Source organism: Bactrocera dorsalis, chromosome 1 (genome assembly GCF_023373825.1).
Source record: "Bactrocera dorsalis isolate Fly_Bdor chromosome 1, ASM2337382v1, whole genome shotgun sequence".
NCBI lineage: Eukaryota > Metazoa > Arthropoda > Insecta > Diptera > Tephritidae > Bactrocera > Bactrocera dorsalis.
In genome coordinates this window covers 78,907,038-78,924,025 of record NC_064303.1, presented here as the reverse complement: position 1 = coordinate 78,924,025, position 16,988 = coordinate 78,907,038, and the positions used below count along the sequence as shown (strand labels likewise).

General features: G+C 34.5%; 1 protein-coding gene across 6 annotated transcripts in view; it reads right to left on the bottom strand.

Moving 5' to 3' along the window:
* LOC105227136 (uncharacterized) overlaps nt 1-16,988 on the bottom strand; it is a 119,066-nt gene that overhangs the window by 74,791 nt on the left and 27,287 nt on the right. For 5 of the 6 annotated variants that reach the window (XM_049450117.1, XM_049450148.1, XM_049450151.1 and 2 more), the window contains one exon: nt 6,750-6,909. In XM_049450117.1, coding sequence (XP_049306074.1) covers nt 6,750-6,909 — 160 coding nt within the window. Of the gene's footprint in view, nt 1-6,749; nt 6,910-7,853; nt 7,997-16,988 lie in introns of those variants that run through there. The other variant, XM_049450128.1, reaches the window with a different exon arrangement.

The window sequence follows — 16,988 nt, the reverse complement described above, 5'->3', positions numbered from 1 at the left end:
TAGAAGAATTATATACGAGTATATATACGAGAAGAATTTTCTTCGAAGCATTCTTCAAAGAAAAATGTAAGCGGTGAACCATTATCCCGCTGGGTATCTTTGTGTCTAAAATGAATAAAATCGGGTGAAATCTTGCCCTATCCTTCATACAACCAATTTTCACGTTTTTCGAATATTCGGCTGACTTTATTCCATTTTTATTTATGATGGTAAGTGTTCTTTAATACAACTGACAGAGCATGTTAATAGCTTATGGTATGTTAATAATATGTAGTATTGCTAAAAATAGTTAAAATTAGTCAATAAATCCGTCCATAAGAATTAACTCCACTGCCATATACTAAGTATATAAAGTTATTTTCGTTTTTCCAACAAGCCTTATGACGAATAAGTCGTTCATTATGTGAGTTATATATAATATGTACTATATATAAATGATCCGTCCGTCTGTCTGTATATTTACGAACTAGTCCCTCAGTTTTTAAGATATCGTTTTGAAATTTTGCAAACGTCACTTTCTCTTCAAAAGCTGCTCATTTGTCGGAACTGCCGATATCGGATCACTATAACATATAGCCGCCATACAAACTGAGCGATCGGAATCAAGTTCCTGTATGAAAAATCTTTGCATTTGACAATATATATTCACGAAATTTGGTATATATTATTTTTTAAGACAACAACGTAATCTCTAAAGAAATTGTCCAGATCGGTTAACTATAGCATATACATAGCTTCCATACAAACTGAATACATAGTTACTAAAAGAAATGCACCTGTGAAGGGTAAATTAGCTTCGGTACAGCCGAAGTTAACGTTTTTTCTTGTTTTGTATGTATCTTGTAAATGAGCTTTAGAACAAAAGAGGTATAGAAAAAATGGACATGAGAAACTTGTAGGAAATCGGTCACATTAATACCTCTCGAGATATTCGGCTTTTTAAGTAAGGCTGTATGGAATTTTCATATTTTTTTATTGCATACCATCTATGAAAATGCTACAAATCCTTAAAAAAAACACCCTAATATACCTAGCATGTATGTGTATGTAAAGGGTGATTTTTTAAGAGCTTGATAACTTTTTTTAAAAAAAAAACGCATAAAATTTGCAAAATCTCATCGGTTCTTTATTTGAAACGTTAGATTGGTTCATGACATTTACTTTTTGAAGATAATTTCATTTAAATGTTGACCGCGGCTGCGTCTTAGGTGGTCCATTCGGAAAGTCCAATTTTGGGCAACTTTTTCGAGCATTTCGGCCGGAATAGCCCGAATTTCTTCGGAAATGTTGTCTTCCAAAGCTGGAATAGTTGCTGGCTTATTTCTGTAGACTTTAGACTTGACGCAGCCCCACAAAAAATAGTCTAAAGGCGTTAAATCGCATGATCTTGGTGGCCAACTTACGGGTCCATTTCTTGAGATGAATTGTTGTCCGAAGTTTTCCCTCAAAATGGCCATAGAATCGCGAGCTGTGTGGCATGTAGCGCCATCTTGTTGAAACCACATGTCAACCAAGTTCAGTTCTTCCATTTTTGGCAACAAAAAGTTTGTTAGCATCGAACGATAGCGATCGCCATTCACCGTAACGTTGCGTCCAACAGCATCTTTGAAAAAATACGGTCCAATGATTCCACCAGCGTACAAACCACACCAAACAGTGCATTTTTCGGGATGCATGGGCAGTTCTTGAACGGCTTCTGGTTGCTATTCACCCCAAATGCGGCAATTTTGCTTATTTACGTAGCCATTCAACCAGAAATGAGCCTCATCGCTGAACAAAATTTGTCGGACGTAAAGCGCGAAACACATTTCGAACCGAACACTGATTTTGGTAATAAAATTCAATGATTTGCAAGCGTTGCTCGTTAGTAAGTCTATTCATGATGAAATGTCAAAGCATACTGAGCATCTTTCTCTTTGACACCATGTCTGAAATCCCACGTGATCTGTCAAATACTAATGCATGAAAATCCTAACCTCAAAAAAATCACCCGTTATATTGTGGAGATATAGATTTAAGGCATGAAGAAAATGATAAAATATAATATAATAGTTAATAAAAATTAACAAATATTTATAATCATTGATTTATCGATAGTTCATCAACTATATATGGCGCGTTTTTGACCGGAGGCACCGGTTGACCTGAAGTGATGCTGTGACCGCGCGCTCTCCGCCCTCTGTCTCGAAAACGGTTCACCGTATGAAAGATTTTTTCAAACAAAATTTGTAGAGAATTTTGTATTCTACAATATTGATAAGAAATACAAATAGCAAAAAACCCATAGAAAATGAGATATTTACAAAAAAAGCGCAAAAAACCGATTTTTGTGACCTTTGACCTTGAAATTTAATAGTTGCGTACACCCTACCATATGTAGAGTTTGAGACAACTTTTAGGGTGTCAATATACAAGTATTTATAGACTTACAGCTGGGTGTCTCGAATTCCGAGATTCTTATCTAATTTAAGCTTAAATGACTGGACTAAGTCACCAGATTTGGCTGTGTGTGTTTTTTTTGTTCCCTTAACCGAAATTGCCACTCTGTGGAACCCGTTTTCAATCGATCGAAGAGATAAAAAAAATCGCTGAAAGAGCTGAAAGCCATCTCAAAAAGTGCTTATGAATGGAGAAATCGTTGGCAAAAGTGTATTAAATCTGGGGGGGATTACTTTATACTAGGCGAAAAAAAAAATTTCATGAATAATTAAATATTTTGCGTTTTATTTACAATTTTCGGGTACTTTTATGCATGGTAGAATAGTGATGGAAAATTTCGACAAATGAGTGCCAACATCTATAAGTATTCCGCCGGTTTGGATCTTGCAAGTTGCAAGAATGTAAAGAGTTCGGTTACACCCGAACTTAGCCCCTCCTTATTTATTTGCAAACTGGGTTTAATAAAAACCACGTTAAACAGAATCAGGCGTAAATATACATATTGTAGAATTAATAAAATCGATCAAATAACTTTCCTTTCAGTTGGTAATTATGACCTGTGCACAAAGTGAAACAAGGTAAATTATAGATGTAAACCGTTAATTCCCGCACTAGAAGAGAGAAATTAGAACGATCAAATTTGATGTGAGAAATATGGGATGTTGGGAGATTTTATAATCGATTTGCGGGTGTTACGGAAGTAGGGGTATTTTTTGATCTGTGTATTAGGTAAAATAAATTTTCTGAATTTTCTTGAATAAAATCTTGAAAACATTTTTACAAATAGTGTATAACATTATATATAATTTAGTTTGCTATATTCAGTGAAATATAAAATAAGACTGCTAGTAAATTCTTAATTTTTACTTTTCGAATGAACTCTATCATAAAAAACTTAATGCACCAAGCAGCCCAAATATAAAAAAGAAAAGGAATTGACTCCATATATTATTTTTGTTAAGAGTATTTCAGCATTTTATACTCTCGCAACAAAGTTGATAAGGAGAGTATTATAGTTTTGTTCACATAACGGTTGTTTGTAAGTCCTAAAACTAAAAGAGTCAGATATAGGGTTATATATACCAAAGTGATCAGGGTGACGAGTAGATTTGAAATCCGGATGTCTGTCTGTCCGTCCGTCCGTGCAAGCTGTAACTTGAGTAAAAATTGAGATATCATTATGAAACTTGGCACACGTATTTCTTGGCTCCATAAGAAGGTTAAGTTCGAAGATGGGCAAAATCGGGCCACTGCCACGCCAACAAAATGGCGGAAACCGAAAACCTATAAAGTGTCATAACTAAGCCATAAATAAAGATATTAAAGTGAAATTTGGCACAAAGGATCGCATTAGGGAGGGGCATATTTGGACGTAATTTTTTTTGTAAAAGTGGGCGTGGCCCCGCCCCCTACTAAGTTTTTTGTACATATCTCGGAAACTACTATAGCTATGTCAACCAAACTCTATAGAGTCGTTTTCTTCAGGCATTTCCATATACAGTTTAAAAATGGAAGAAATCGGATAATAACCACGCCCACCTCCCATACAAAGGTTATGTTGAAAATCACTAAAAGTGCGTTAACCGACTAACAAAAAACGTCAGAAAAACAAAATTTTACGGAAGAAATGGCAAAAGGAAGCTGCACCCAGACTTTTTTTAAAAAGGCGTGGCGTCGCCCACTTATGGACCAAAAACCATATCTGAGGAACTACTAGACCGATTTCAATGAAATTCGGTATATGATAGTTTCCTAACACCCTGATGACATGTACGAAATATGGGTGAAATCGGTTCACAACCACGCCTTCTTCCAATATAACGCTATTTTGAATTCCATCTGATGCTTTCTCTGTATAATATATACATTAGGAACCAATGATGATAGTGGAATAAAACTTTACACAAATACGGTATTTGAGCTGAGGTATCCCTTGTGAAAAAATTGTCGTGATCGGACTATAACTTTTCAAGGTCCCTGATATCGAACACGAAGAACTCAGTGCCTAACCTAACCTAACCTAATTTTTCACCGAAAATATCGGTAAATCTCTCAGAATTTAATTCTAATTAATTTTACAACAAAATAAAAAAATGTGTAAATAACGGATAATGAAATCTCGATTATCACTTTATCATGCGAGAGTATAAAATGTTCGGTGACACCCGAACTTAGCCCTTCCTTACTTGTTTAATATCATTCAATGTCAATTAGCAGCTCCATCATATCTATGCGTATATTTTAAATTTGACGTATTATTATGAACAGTGGAATGACATTTCCCCGCTTTCAAATCCCAACTTCTATACTTACGTCTTTGCAAATGGATCTACGCATGGATATTCGCTCTCTACTCTTATAAAACTGTGTTTTTGCAAGTATGCGCATATGTACGCAAGTAAGTATTTTTCTTTTCAATCATGAAAACGCAAACAAAGGTACCTTTGCGCATGCAAACGTTGCCTTTTGTTTGTGTTAAATTGATATTACCCCGGCCGTTTTCAATGCCTTTCACATTAGTAGATAAATGAACAAATGTGCGCCGATAAGAATACGACAATCATAATAAAAGACAGGTGCATTCAAGTTTTAAAGTGCAGTCAACGGAAGAAATGTTTTTACATACGATACGATGCGGTACGATATATAATACTGTCACATCTTTATTGAAGTAAACTATAGAAGTTTTGTTATTGCAACATATTTTTAAAGTTTCACATTTTCAGCTTTTACTGAATTTTGCGTTCGCCATAATAGAGTGCTTAATTGCCTCAGCGCTTTATTATAAATAAAATATAATTGTCGACAATTTCCTGCTAACATTAAAGAATTCAGTTTTTACCCAACATTTAATATCGCTAAATAGTTTAATTTTAATTGTATGCGAATTCTTACAACACTGCACGTTTTTATTTTCTTCACGTTCGTTCCTCCGTTCTATTATTTGTGTTCTTCAAAATTTGGGAAAAAATAGTAGTCCAGTCATTATAGTAAGTTCACCTCGGAATTCGATATACCCATTTATATGTCTGTAAATACTTGTATATTGACACCCTAAAGTTGTCGCAAAACCTTTATATGGTAGGTATACAGACAGACACACATATAAATGGGCATATCGAATTCCGAGATTCTTATCTAATGTAAGCTTAAATGACTGGACTATAGAGATTTTAAAAATTTCGTCAGATTTTAGACAAGGTTTTATTTAAAACAAGTAAGGAAGGGTTAAGTTCATGTGCAACCGAACATTTTATACTCTTGCAACTTGCAAGAATCAAAGTCAGGGAAATACTTTAAGGTCCAGAACCAATCATACAGAGTGAAAGTTAACTATGAATGTAACGTGTCCAACTATTCGGTACCTATGGACTTAAACAATTTTAAGTCATAAGACGGCACTTACCAAAGACATTATATGTGCAAAGTTTTATCCCGTTATATTAATTGCTTCTTGGTTTGTGTACTAGAAACTGAAAGACTTATGGCACTTTATATGTTTTCAGTTAATGGCGATTTGTGAGCGTGGCAGCGGTCCGATCACGCCCATCTACGAACCATCGAGATATCTCAATGTTCACTCAAGTTACAGTTTGCACGGACGGATGGACAGACGGACAGCCAGACAGTCAAACAGATTTCAACTTTTTTCGCCATCTTGATCATTTATATATACATATATACAATATAAATATAACCCTATCACTATACGTACAACCGTTATTATAACAATAATTTACTCAATAAAAGCGCATAAATTTAAGGAAAATAAATATTAAGTAAACTTTTTTTTTTATTTAAAACTTATTTTAAGGACACCATCTTGTTGGCTTGAATATAATTTTAGCAACAATCACACAGTGCACTATATAACTGCAGTATAGACAACAGCAATCACAGTGACATCTGCTCCAACATGAAAGCTACTACTTCAAAATGTCAGCTGTTAACTTTTCTAATTGATGTGATTTTAATTGTGTCAAATGGATTGCCGGGTGCACGATACCAAATGACATGAACACGAACGGCGATTGCTTGTGCGCAATTGGCACATCATTGACACTTCGTTAGCTATAAATTACTTTGTACAAGTATGTGTGTTTTAGTCTCATCGTCTAATTTAACGGTTTACCTGTATAAATGGGCGCTATGCTCAAAATATCTTTTGGAATGAATTTGTTATACCACCGCAAAGAGTAAAGAGGTAGTATAGAGGTAGCTTTCCTACATATGTATGGTATGTACAGTATGTGCTTAAGGCGACGATGGTAATTGTTTTCAAATTTAAAATTTCAGTTCAGTTGACTTACCGGCATTTGTGGAGACAAGGCCACTGCACATCAAGCAAATTAAAATGGCAAGGCTATTGAACCTGAGACGGCTGTTTCGTCTGCTGTTACACATTTTTGTTTGGCGTGAGTGTTGGTTTCTTAGGGCTTGCAGTCTCGTATGGAGAATGTAGATGAAAAGCTAAAACGAAAGAAAAAATAATACTTTAGGTTAGTGGGATATGCACGCAAACTTAAAAAACTGTAATTTCTTTATATTAAATTCATTTTAATCTGGAAGGTGTTTCTTTCAACACTGTCATTACAACTAACTGCTGATGAAATCAAAATATCGAAGGGAAAAATGTAACCAGCATAAAACTATAGTCAATTATCGTTAACATGTTTGTTTAGCAGCTCAATATTAATGAGGTGTATTTCTTATGACATACAAGTAAAAAGATATCAAAGATATATGTATATCTTGATTTTGATCGATAGGGTTCTAAGTTAACTACGAGCTATAGTGGACCGATCTTAGCAATTCCTTCGGCGAATGCAACATTAACTTGGGCAATAATATGTGTAAGATATTTTGTTATAAAAATGTACCATACAAGGTGATTAAAAAAATTAAGGGACTGGTTGGCGTATATACATACATTAAAACAAACGGACCAATGCGCATGGCTACACCGACAGGAAGTCACGCTGGTGACTTACTATTCTATATTGTATACTTCGTAGAGTCTCGAGCGCTTTTTTGGGTGTTATAAACTTCATGGTAATCTGAGCTCTGTTCATAGTATAAAAAGTACAAATAATTCTTCAATGATGAATTTCACACAAACACCAAAAATACTTTTTATGGGCTATTTTTTCAATCACTCACTTGAAATGGAACACCATTACCATACGAAAGAAGATTTACATGAAAACTTTTCATCACTTTGCTGATAAAAGCAGCGATATAACGTTTAAAGTTGTAAATATCTCTAAAGAACGTTTAAGGACAAAGGCCAACGGTGTAGGAGATACGTATGTACATCTGTACATACGTAGGTAGGTAGAATGTTATTCGATTTTTAATTTTAAAAGTTATTTATACATAGATATATACGAAAATATATTCATGATATAACTTACTTCTTAAAAATGCGAATATATGCTTTTATTCCACAATATACGGCAAATATATTATAATAGCGTTTACAATTTGTACATTGATCTATATCCTGAACTTTATAGTCCTGACTGAATGAATATTTGCAATTTCAAATATCAAATCAGATGATATTTTATTTAAAATACGTAAATGCGATTACAATTCCATTGCGTAGTTTATCTGAAAGTAGCGCAATTACATTTGTTATAGATGTTTTTTTCAATAAAACATTATGACGGCACAATTTACATTTTAACCAATTTGTGCAATTAATTTTTTCTTTGCCGTTAAAAGAAACATAATTGGTGCACAAACGACATTAGTAACGTTCTTTTCGGAAAAAGGAAGTGTATGACATTAAAAGATATTTTTATGAACCAAATTTGGTACCAATCACCTTATTGTATTTATACTCTTGCAACATGTTGCTACAGAGTATAGAGTTTTGTTCACTTATCGGTTGAATGTATCACCTAAAATTAATCAAGATGGATATAGGGTCATATATATAAAAAATTGATCAGCGTGATGAGGCGAATTTAAATCCAGGCGACTGTCTGTCTGTAAGTCCGCTCAAACTGTAACTTGAGTAAAAATTTATATATCTTGTTAAAACTTGGTAGAAGTGTTTCTGGGCAAAAATGTAAGGCGGAGTTCGTAGATGGGCGTAATCGTATATATATAAGTGATCAAGGCGACGAGAAAAGTTGAAATCCGGGAGACTGTCTGTCTGTCCGTCCGTCCGTGCACCCTGTAACTTGAGAAAAATTGGAAATATCTTGATGAAACTTGGTATGCGGATTTCTTAGTACAAAAAAAGTACGAGTTCGTAGATAAGCGGAATCGAACCACTGCCGCGCCCACAAATCGCCATTAAACGAAAATATATAAAATGCAATGGCTAAGTACTCATTTAAGATATAAAACTGTCATTTGGCACAGGGGATCGCAGAAGCAATAGGCACCGGTGGGCACACTATTTTGAAAAAGTGCGGGTGGCCCCATCTTCTAATAAGTTTAATATACATATCATCTAAACCAGTAAAGCTACAACAACTAAATTTACCCAGCATAAATATTACAAAAACTCTCACCGAGAGTGTGAAAACGGATGAAATCTGATGAAAACCCCATTCACTCCTCATATAACGGTACTGTTCAAAACTACTAAAAGCGCGATAAATCAATAACTAAATGCACCAGAGACGTTAAAATTTAAGTCCGGGACGGTATGAGTAGGCTTTACAAATATATCTCAAGACTCGACCAATCGGTTTTGACAAAATTTAGTATGTGGTATTCTTCCTATATTCTTATATCACAGTGTGAAATTGGATGAAATCAGATAACAGATGCTTCCTATATAGCACAATTTCAAATTCCTCTTGATTCGTTCAGTTGCCAGTACGTAAATCAAGAAGCAATCAATGTAACGGGATAAACCTTTGCACGAAAAATATCTTTAGTGTGTGCCACCTTATGATCAAAAATTGTTTAATTCCAGCAAAAAGTGTTCAAGTCCCTAGGTACGAATATTTGGGGCCCGGTACCTATAATTGATTTTTGATCGAAAATGTCGGTAAATTTGTGAAGCCTTATTTTATGGTATGATGTCTGTATGTCGAAAATGTGAAACCGGATGTGATTAAAAACGCTTGTACAAAATACGTAGTTAGCATATATGTATATAAATACTTATTCAAATAGTCACTTAAATTATGATTAATGAGCTTATTTCAAACATTCTCTAATCAATTACAGACAAATCTGTGAAGTATTTACATATTAATGGATAAGAGTGCGTAAAACTTTTCAATGGAATTAGTATTTTCTAACCAAGGTCGCATTTTGTCCAAAGCTTTCACTTTTCTTTCATTTTGGATTTTTCATAGAATTATTTCGTATAAATGTAACTCCAATTGCGATGTGTTTATTAGTGCTTAATTTAAATATTGTAAAGCGAAAGAATCATATTGAATTTAAAATCATGCTATATGGGGAGTAAGCAAGGGTTCCATGCAATCCTTTCGCGCCATCTCGAGAGTGAAATTGAATGCTTCTGACGTATTTATTTAGCAAGTTTTCGGTCGTCTCTTAATTGATTTCGACATAACATTTATATGAGACGTAGGCTTGCTTACCACATATGTATGTATGTATGATATCACCCATTATCATGCCGTATAGAAAGAATTGTTGCTACCAAGTTTAGTCGCTGTAGCTTTACTGGTTTGTCGGTTTTACTCGTATATGAGATATTTTCGATAAACGGCATCGTGGGTGGGTGTGGCAATGGTCTAATTTCGCCCATGTGCAACAGAAACTTCCTTTGTTTCATGAAGATAGCTTAATTTTAATCAAATGGTCCTTTTGTCAACCTGACCATTCATAAATAAAAGTCTATACACAGCGAATCATAAAAGCTTAAGCACACCGTAAACTTAAATGTTTATGCAAAAATTACAGGTTTCTCTTTTAATTTAATAATAATCAAATGTTTCAATTTCAACATTTGTATTATATTTTAACTAAAAGATATTTCATATTTTACATATATTTATGATAATGAAATTATAATAAATATATTTAATATTCTACATAAAAAATTATGGAAAATATTGTTTAAATGTGATTTTTTAATTCTAATATTTTGTTAAACCTCCTTTCTGCTCACGAGTTATACCAGGTGACTAAAAACTTCCGATGTTTTTTGGCTGTAGTTTTATGTTTTTAATTAAAAACTTTGATTCTGGTGTGGATTATTTTTATTTGGTCTTATAAATTTTTTGACGTCAAGTCGAGAATATGATATCATGTAAATTGCCGCCGCCACAGTTGATTGTCATTTGAGCCCTTTTTATGGCATTTTCCCTCACTTAGGCCAGAACTTCCGCTGATAGGTCCTCACATTCTTGACGGATATTGTCTTTAAGAGCTGCAGAAGTCTGAGGCTTGTTGACATAAACTCCCAAAAAAGCCCTACAAAAAGAAGTTTGTAGCGGTCAAATCAGTGTGTGCCGTTGCACCATTATGTGGGAACCACATGTTTTCCAATCCTAATTCATTAAGTTGCGGCAAAAAGAATTCGTTGATCATTGCTCCGTCGCGCTCACCACTCATAGTAACCGTTTGGCCCGCGCCGTCTTCGAAGAAAAAAGGTCCGATGACTCCTCCAGCGAAAACAGCACACTACACTTCGTGGATTACACGCGGATTTTCAGTGCCCCAAAAGGGTAAATTTTGCTTATTTACGTACCCGCTAAGATGAAAGTGGGCCTCATCACTCATGATTATTTTTGATGAAAAATCATCTTCCTCTTCGTCGTGGTTAAGGATAGCCTGAGCGTTTGTTAAATGCGGTTGGCGGTCAGCAGCTAACAGCTCTGGAAACATCTTCAAATCTTGTACCAAAATTCGCTGTAAACACCGTCGACAGATACCCATTTGCGTAGTACGTTGTCTGGTCGATGTCGACGGCGCTTCCATAGCATCCTCGGCAACAGCAGCAATATTCTCTGCAGAACGGCGTACAATTGTTTATTTACGTGTATTTCGCATCTGTTTACTACACAAATGTCAAAACAGAACTGACATTAGAGGTCAGTTGCAAAATTTATAGCATCTTCTAATAGGCATTTGGCATCTTTAAGTGAATCCTTCGATGGTATATGATGAGTAAGTATTTTTTTCAGTATGCTCTGTAGGGTTAGTGTCTGGGGATTTTGGAGGGTTTTTATTTGTTTACAATGGCAGATAAGCCATTTTTGTCATTGTCTCGTTGAAACAAGAATGACTGCTCATTTTAGCCCAACTTTTCCACGTTTGGAGCTAAATTTTTTAAGATTTTCAAATTACACAAGTCTACAAATAAAAAGCGAAAAAATGCAACTGTCTTGGGTATGCGTGCATCGTTATCTTTGAAGGTTCCTAAGTTTGAATTAGAAGGTAAAAAAAACATCACGTACAGTTTTCCAGTTACATCAAAAAAAGTCTCTTTGAAGAAATATTTGAAAAATGCCCTGTTGACTAATATACTGATAAAATTTAAAAATAAAAAAAGTTTTTACTTTATGTAAGACGTTTATTATATCGTGTAATAATTACATATAACTATTGAACCTGTTTTCTAGATTTCCTTTTTGCAAATGGCGATTTTTTCTTGTATTTCTCTCATTAGGAACCGACAATAATCCCTCATCATTGCAGGATCCCAGCGGCCTTGATATCTCTGTTCCATTGTTAAAATATCTTGGTGGAACCTCTCTCCCTGTTCATCACTGACGGAACCCAAATTTTGTGGAAAAAAACTCAAATGTGAATGTAAAAAATGAATTTTTAGTGACATTCTGCAACCCTTTCTTTAGTAGTTTTCCAGTAACTCGTCGATTAGTTCCTCATACGTGTTAGACTTTTTGTTTCCTAAAAAATCCGTGACAGTGCTTCTAAATGATATCCAGGCTTTACGTTGAACGGGGTTCAGTTTCTCTTCAAACTGCTTGTCCTTCAGAATTTTTCGGATTTGGGGTCCAATGAAAATTCCTTCTTTTAGCTTGGCGTCACTTAACTTCGGGAAAACTTCTTTGAGGTATTTGGAAGCTTCGCTATTCTTATCTAAAGCTTTAACAAAGTTTTTCATCAATCCGAGTTTTATGTGTAAAGGGGGCAGCAAAACCTTACGAGGGTCAACTAGAGGTATATTCTTGATGTTAGCTTCACCCGGCACGAAATCACCTCTTTGCGGCCAATCTTTTATTTTGTAATGTTTTTCTGTTGCTCTACTGTCCCAAAGGCACAAAAAACAGCAGTATTTAGTAAATCCCCCTTGAAGCCCAAGAAGTAGTCCTATGACTTTAAGATCACCACATATCTGCCACTTGTATGTGTTGTAGTTTGTGCAATTCAAAATCAATGACATACTTTCATAAGTTTCCTTCATATCAACAGCGTGGGAAAGTGGAATTGAAGATTTAGTGTTGCCATTATGTAGCAAAACGGCTTTTAAACTTTTCTTAGATGAGTCTATGACTAAACGCCACTCTTCTGGATTATGTTGATAGCCTACCTTCTCTATAACACTTGCAGGCTCAGTACAAAAGCAAATTTTATCTCGTAATGTAAAGAAAGAGGCAAGCTCTTCATTACGGTATCTAAACGCGGTGACCTTTGTACCTTTGGCCAGTAAATTCCACTGCTGTAACCTTGACGCTAAAAGTTCTGCATATTGTTTAGATAAGTTAAGGTCACGCACTAAATCATTAAGTTCAGGCTGCTCGATCAAATGTGTTTTTTTCTTTTCTTCTTCATCTTCGGAAATCTGATCTGATCTCTTTGCTTCTTTTACGGGATATAATATTCTCTTCTATAGCATCATCAACAGCACAACGTCCAATTTTTGTATCTAAGTCCTGTGGCAATGGTGAAACGGGAATTGGTAAATTTTCGCCATGAGGAACGGGTCGTTTAGCTGAAGATATGTCGGGATATTGAATTTTGTGCTTATTTTTTTTTGAAAATCCACATACGTTTGTCATACAAAAAAATGTAGCAATCGGTAGCATGGATTGTCGGCTGACACCAGATCATCGGAATAGCAAAGGGCATTGATGATCTATTTCCATTAAGCCAGTGGCTTAAGTTTGACATACAAGTCTGGCAACAAATATGAGGAGTCCAATTCCGATCTTGATTCACTATAGGAAAAACAAAATACTTGAGATATGCTAATTCAGTCACTTTAGTTATTAATCTAGCATGAGATTTAGGTGTATACAAGCCACAAACATAACAAAATGAAACAGTCGATGTATTACAACCACGTTTTCGTACTTTAGACATTTTAATCAAAAAATCTCTCTTTCCACGGCTATCGCAATAAATATACAACTACCTTCAAGTTTTTAATTGATAAACAAGAAAGTATACAGATAAGACATACGAGAAATGTCATAAATACTCTCGACTAACAAATAACTCAAAGTATATATGGATTTGGCGCAAGTAGAACAAAAAAATTACTTAATACTACGTAAAAAAAAATAATTTTGAAATTCTTAAAAATCTTACGTGGTACGGAATTTTTAAATACGAATTGATTATTAGTACACCTAATGTTCGGAGCAGCTCCTTTCACTATGGAACTACCAATAATGAGTAGCATTAATCTTAAGTTATTATTTATACTTAAGTTAACTAAATTAATACGCACACATATATTTCACCAACTGTGGTGAGAAAACATTGTAAATATTAAATACTTTATATTAATTGTTATCTGGTCACTCTAATTGTGCATATCCACCACACATTACTCGTTATTCTAATTCCTCATTCCCTTTATCCTTTAATAAGTTTATACATACATACATACATGTTAGAACAATTAAGCTTAGCTTTGCCTAAGCCTAGCATCTTAGTTATAGTTCGCTTTTTACATTCGATACCGGCACACGCATTATTTTCTAGTTCGGTTCTTATATTCGCTACCTGCAGACAGGCAGGCATTTTCACCTAATAAACCACCAGCCACGTAACTTTCTACTCGTTGTATTATATATATTTATATTAATAAATATTTTGTAAATATATATCGTCGTTGTTTTATATCGCGATTCGAAGCTATCAAAAAAGCTTGGTAGCTCAACAACTAATTTAATATAAAAACACCAATAGCCAATCAGTTGCATATTGCCTGTAGACTAGTGTTAACAGAGCATTGTTGTATATCTTGACACAGCTTTACTGCTTAAATCTTTGGATTCTCAGTCACTGCAGCTATTATAGCTCGTTTTTAACATGGTGTGAATTTTTTTGGGTATCCAGATCTGTTCTCACGCTCTAAATTTCCGGTGTTAATGTAGTGTTCTATAATATTTCGCACACTTGAATACGATCTCTGCACTATATTACCAATTGATTAAAAATTGAACAACTTCAAAATAATTAAAAGTAATAAGCCGAATAAAGCAGAAAAATAAAAAAAATTATTATATTTATATTTCCAAATAACTTAACTTACAATTTATGCAGAACCCTCTTCATGAGCATTTAGCCCTTTGTTACATGCAATTCGCTTTTCTTATGAAATAAAGGAATATTTCTTTGCTTTTTTATGTAAGCTGTAATAGTACGAACTGCGTCGAAAAGTTGGTTAAAAGAAATGTCATTTCAATTCTGAATACACTTTTCAGTAAAGACAACGCCTGTGACAAAACTTTTTTGATTTGTATGTATGTACGTATATCTCAATTTTTTTTAAGTGTTACGCTTTACTTCGTAGTCAATTTACGAAGTTAAATACAGTTAAAGTTCTCTGATCGTTATTCACTTGGGAGTAGCCAGAAACGATTATTTTACATATGGCTCAAGCAGCTCACGACTTCCGGTCCTAGACCAAGTATCCTGTGGCTAGTCAAAGAACATCCGTTTGAAGGCGATCTAAAATGAGAAAGCGAAGCATCCCTCTCTGCAGGGTTGTGCGCTAGGTTTGAGACCCGCCACAAAAAAACGCCCCCGATGCAAAATAACGACCCGCCTCTGATGAGAGATCTCCCTTTTGATGATGACCATGGCAAACGAAATAAGGATTACGATTTGAGAGCATGTACCTGGAATGTCCGGTCCCTTAATTGGGAAGGTGCCGCTGCCCAGCTGGTTGATGTCCTCGTCAAAATAAAGACTGACATCACCCCCGTCCAAGATTGACTACTTATAATAATATGTAGATAAGTTCTCGAGTATACCTAAACATACATAGGTTTATGCAATATACCCTGGAAAGCTATTTTCGACTTTCAACCTGGCTTTAAACCGTTTAGATTAGAAATTGATTCAAATGCTCTACCGAATGGCCTGCATGTATTACTTAATCCATTGCACTTCTGCAGAAAACTAACACGACCAGTAAATATTTGATTTCACTGCGTTCTTATCATTCTTTGAACTCAGTGGAATGAATTTGACGGATATCAAATCTTTACAGGTCGTGTTTGTTTTTTAACAATGAATGCGATTTATCGTGATGTTCACCAGTTCCGCTAAATTAATTAGCCTTTGTCCTTCATTGCATTCCATGGCGTTCGCATCGAATTGCTTTCAGAACCATTTCTAGTTTATGGTTAAATAGCATGTAAATTCATTGAGCTCTATTCCAATTGAAAAGCGTAACGGTAATACGTATCATTTTTAAATATTTAATTCATAAAATGTTGTCATTGAATCAGAAAATGTTGTGAGACTACATACTCTGCACAAATTTGACATCAAACTGAACTCTATTAGTAATAATAATGCAACTATTACAACAGTATGCAGCGTAAGCATACAGTGATTCAATAAAGTTTACATTCGAACCAAATATATTAAATTTTGATTCGTCGGTGAATTGGAATTTTCCTAAAAACAATACGGTCTTTTTCAAATAGTATTTAGCAAACATCGACCTTTTCTTTTTATTAACCTTACTTATGTATGGCTTACCATGTGCGATTCGTCTATGAAATCAACAGATTCCTTAATGTTTGGGGATTTATTGTTTTGTGTACATTTCAGAAATGGATAAGCACATGTATCTTAACATTTTAACAAAATAATTTACGTCGAAGTGCACATAAACCGACTGCTAATAGCAGCGAAATCAATTTCCAATAGGATAACGATCCAAAATACACATCATATTTATGTACGTAAAGGGTTATTATAGAATTAAAATATGAACGGCAATAACCGGAAATTAATCCTATACAACAGATCTGGAACTTATTTAAAATCCGTATTCGAAAACATCGAATTTCATTAAAAAAAGTGCCTAAAACAACCCGTTCGACTTGGGTCAAAATATCCGTAAATAATATCAGAAATTGAGTGGGAAGCATGCGTCGACGTAAACTTTTTGTATTTGAATTAAGGTCATTTTAAGCTTTAGTGTTAAATTTTGTTATTTGTGTAAAAATACCATATCGATATTTTGAAATAGGTATAAAAAACACAAAATATATTCATTTTCAAACAAATAAACGTGTCGTAGATTAATAGAACTAGGTGTAGGTAAACTTTATTGATTGACAACTTTAGAAGCCAGGAAAAATAATCAAAAACAAGCTTTAAACAATTTTGAAAGC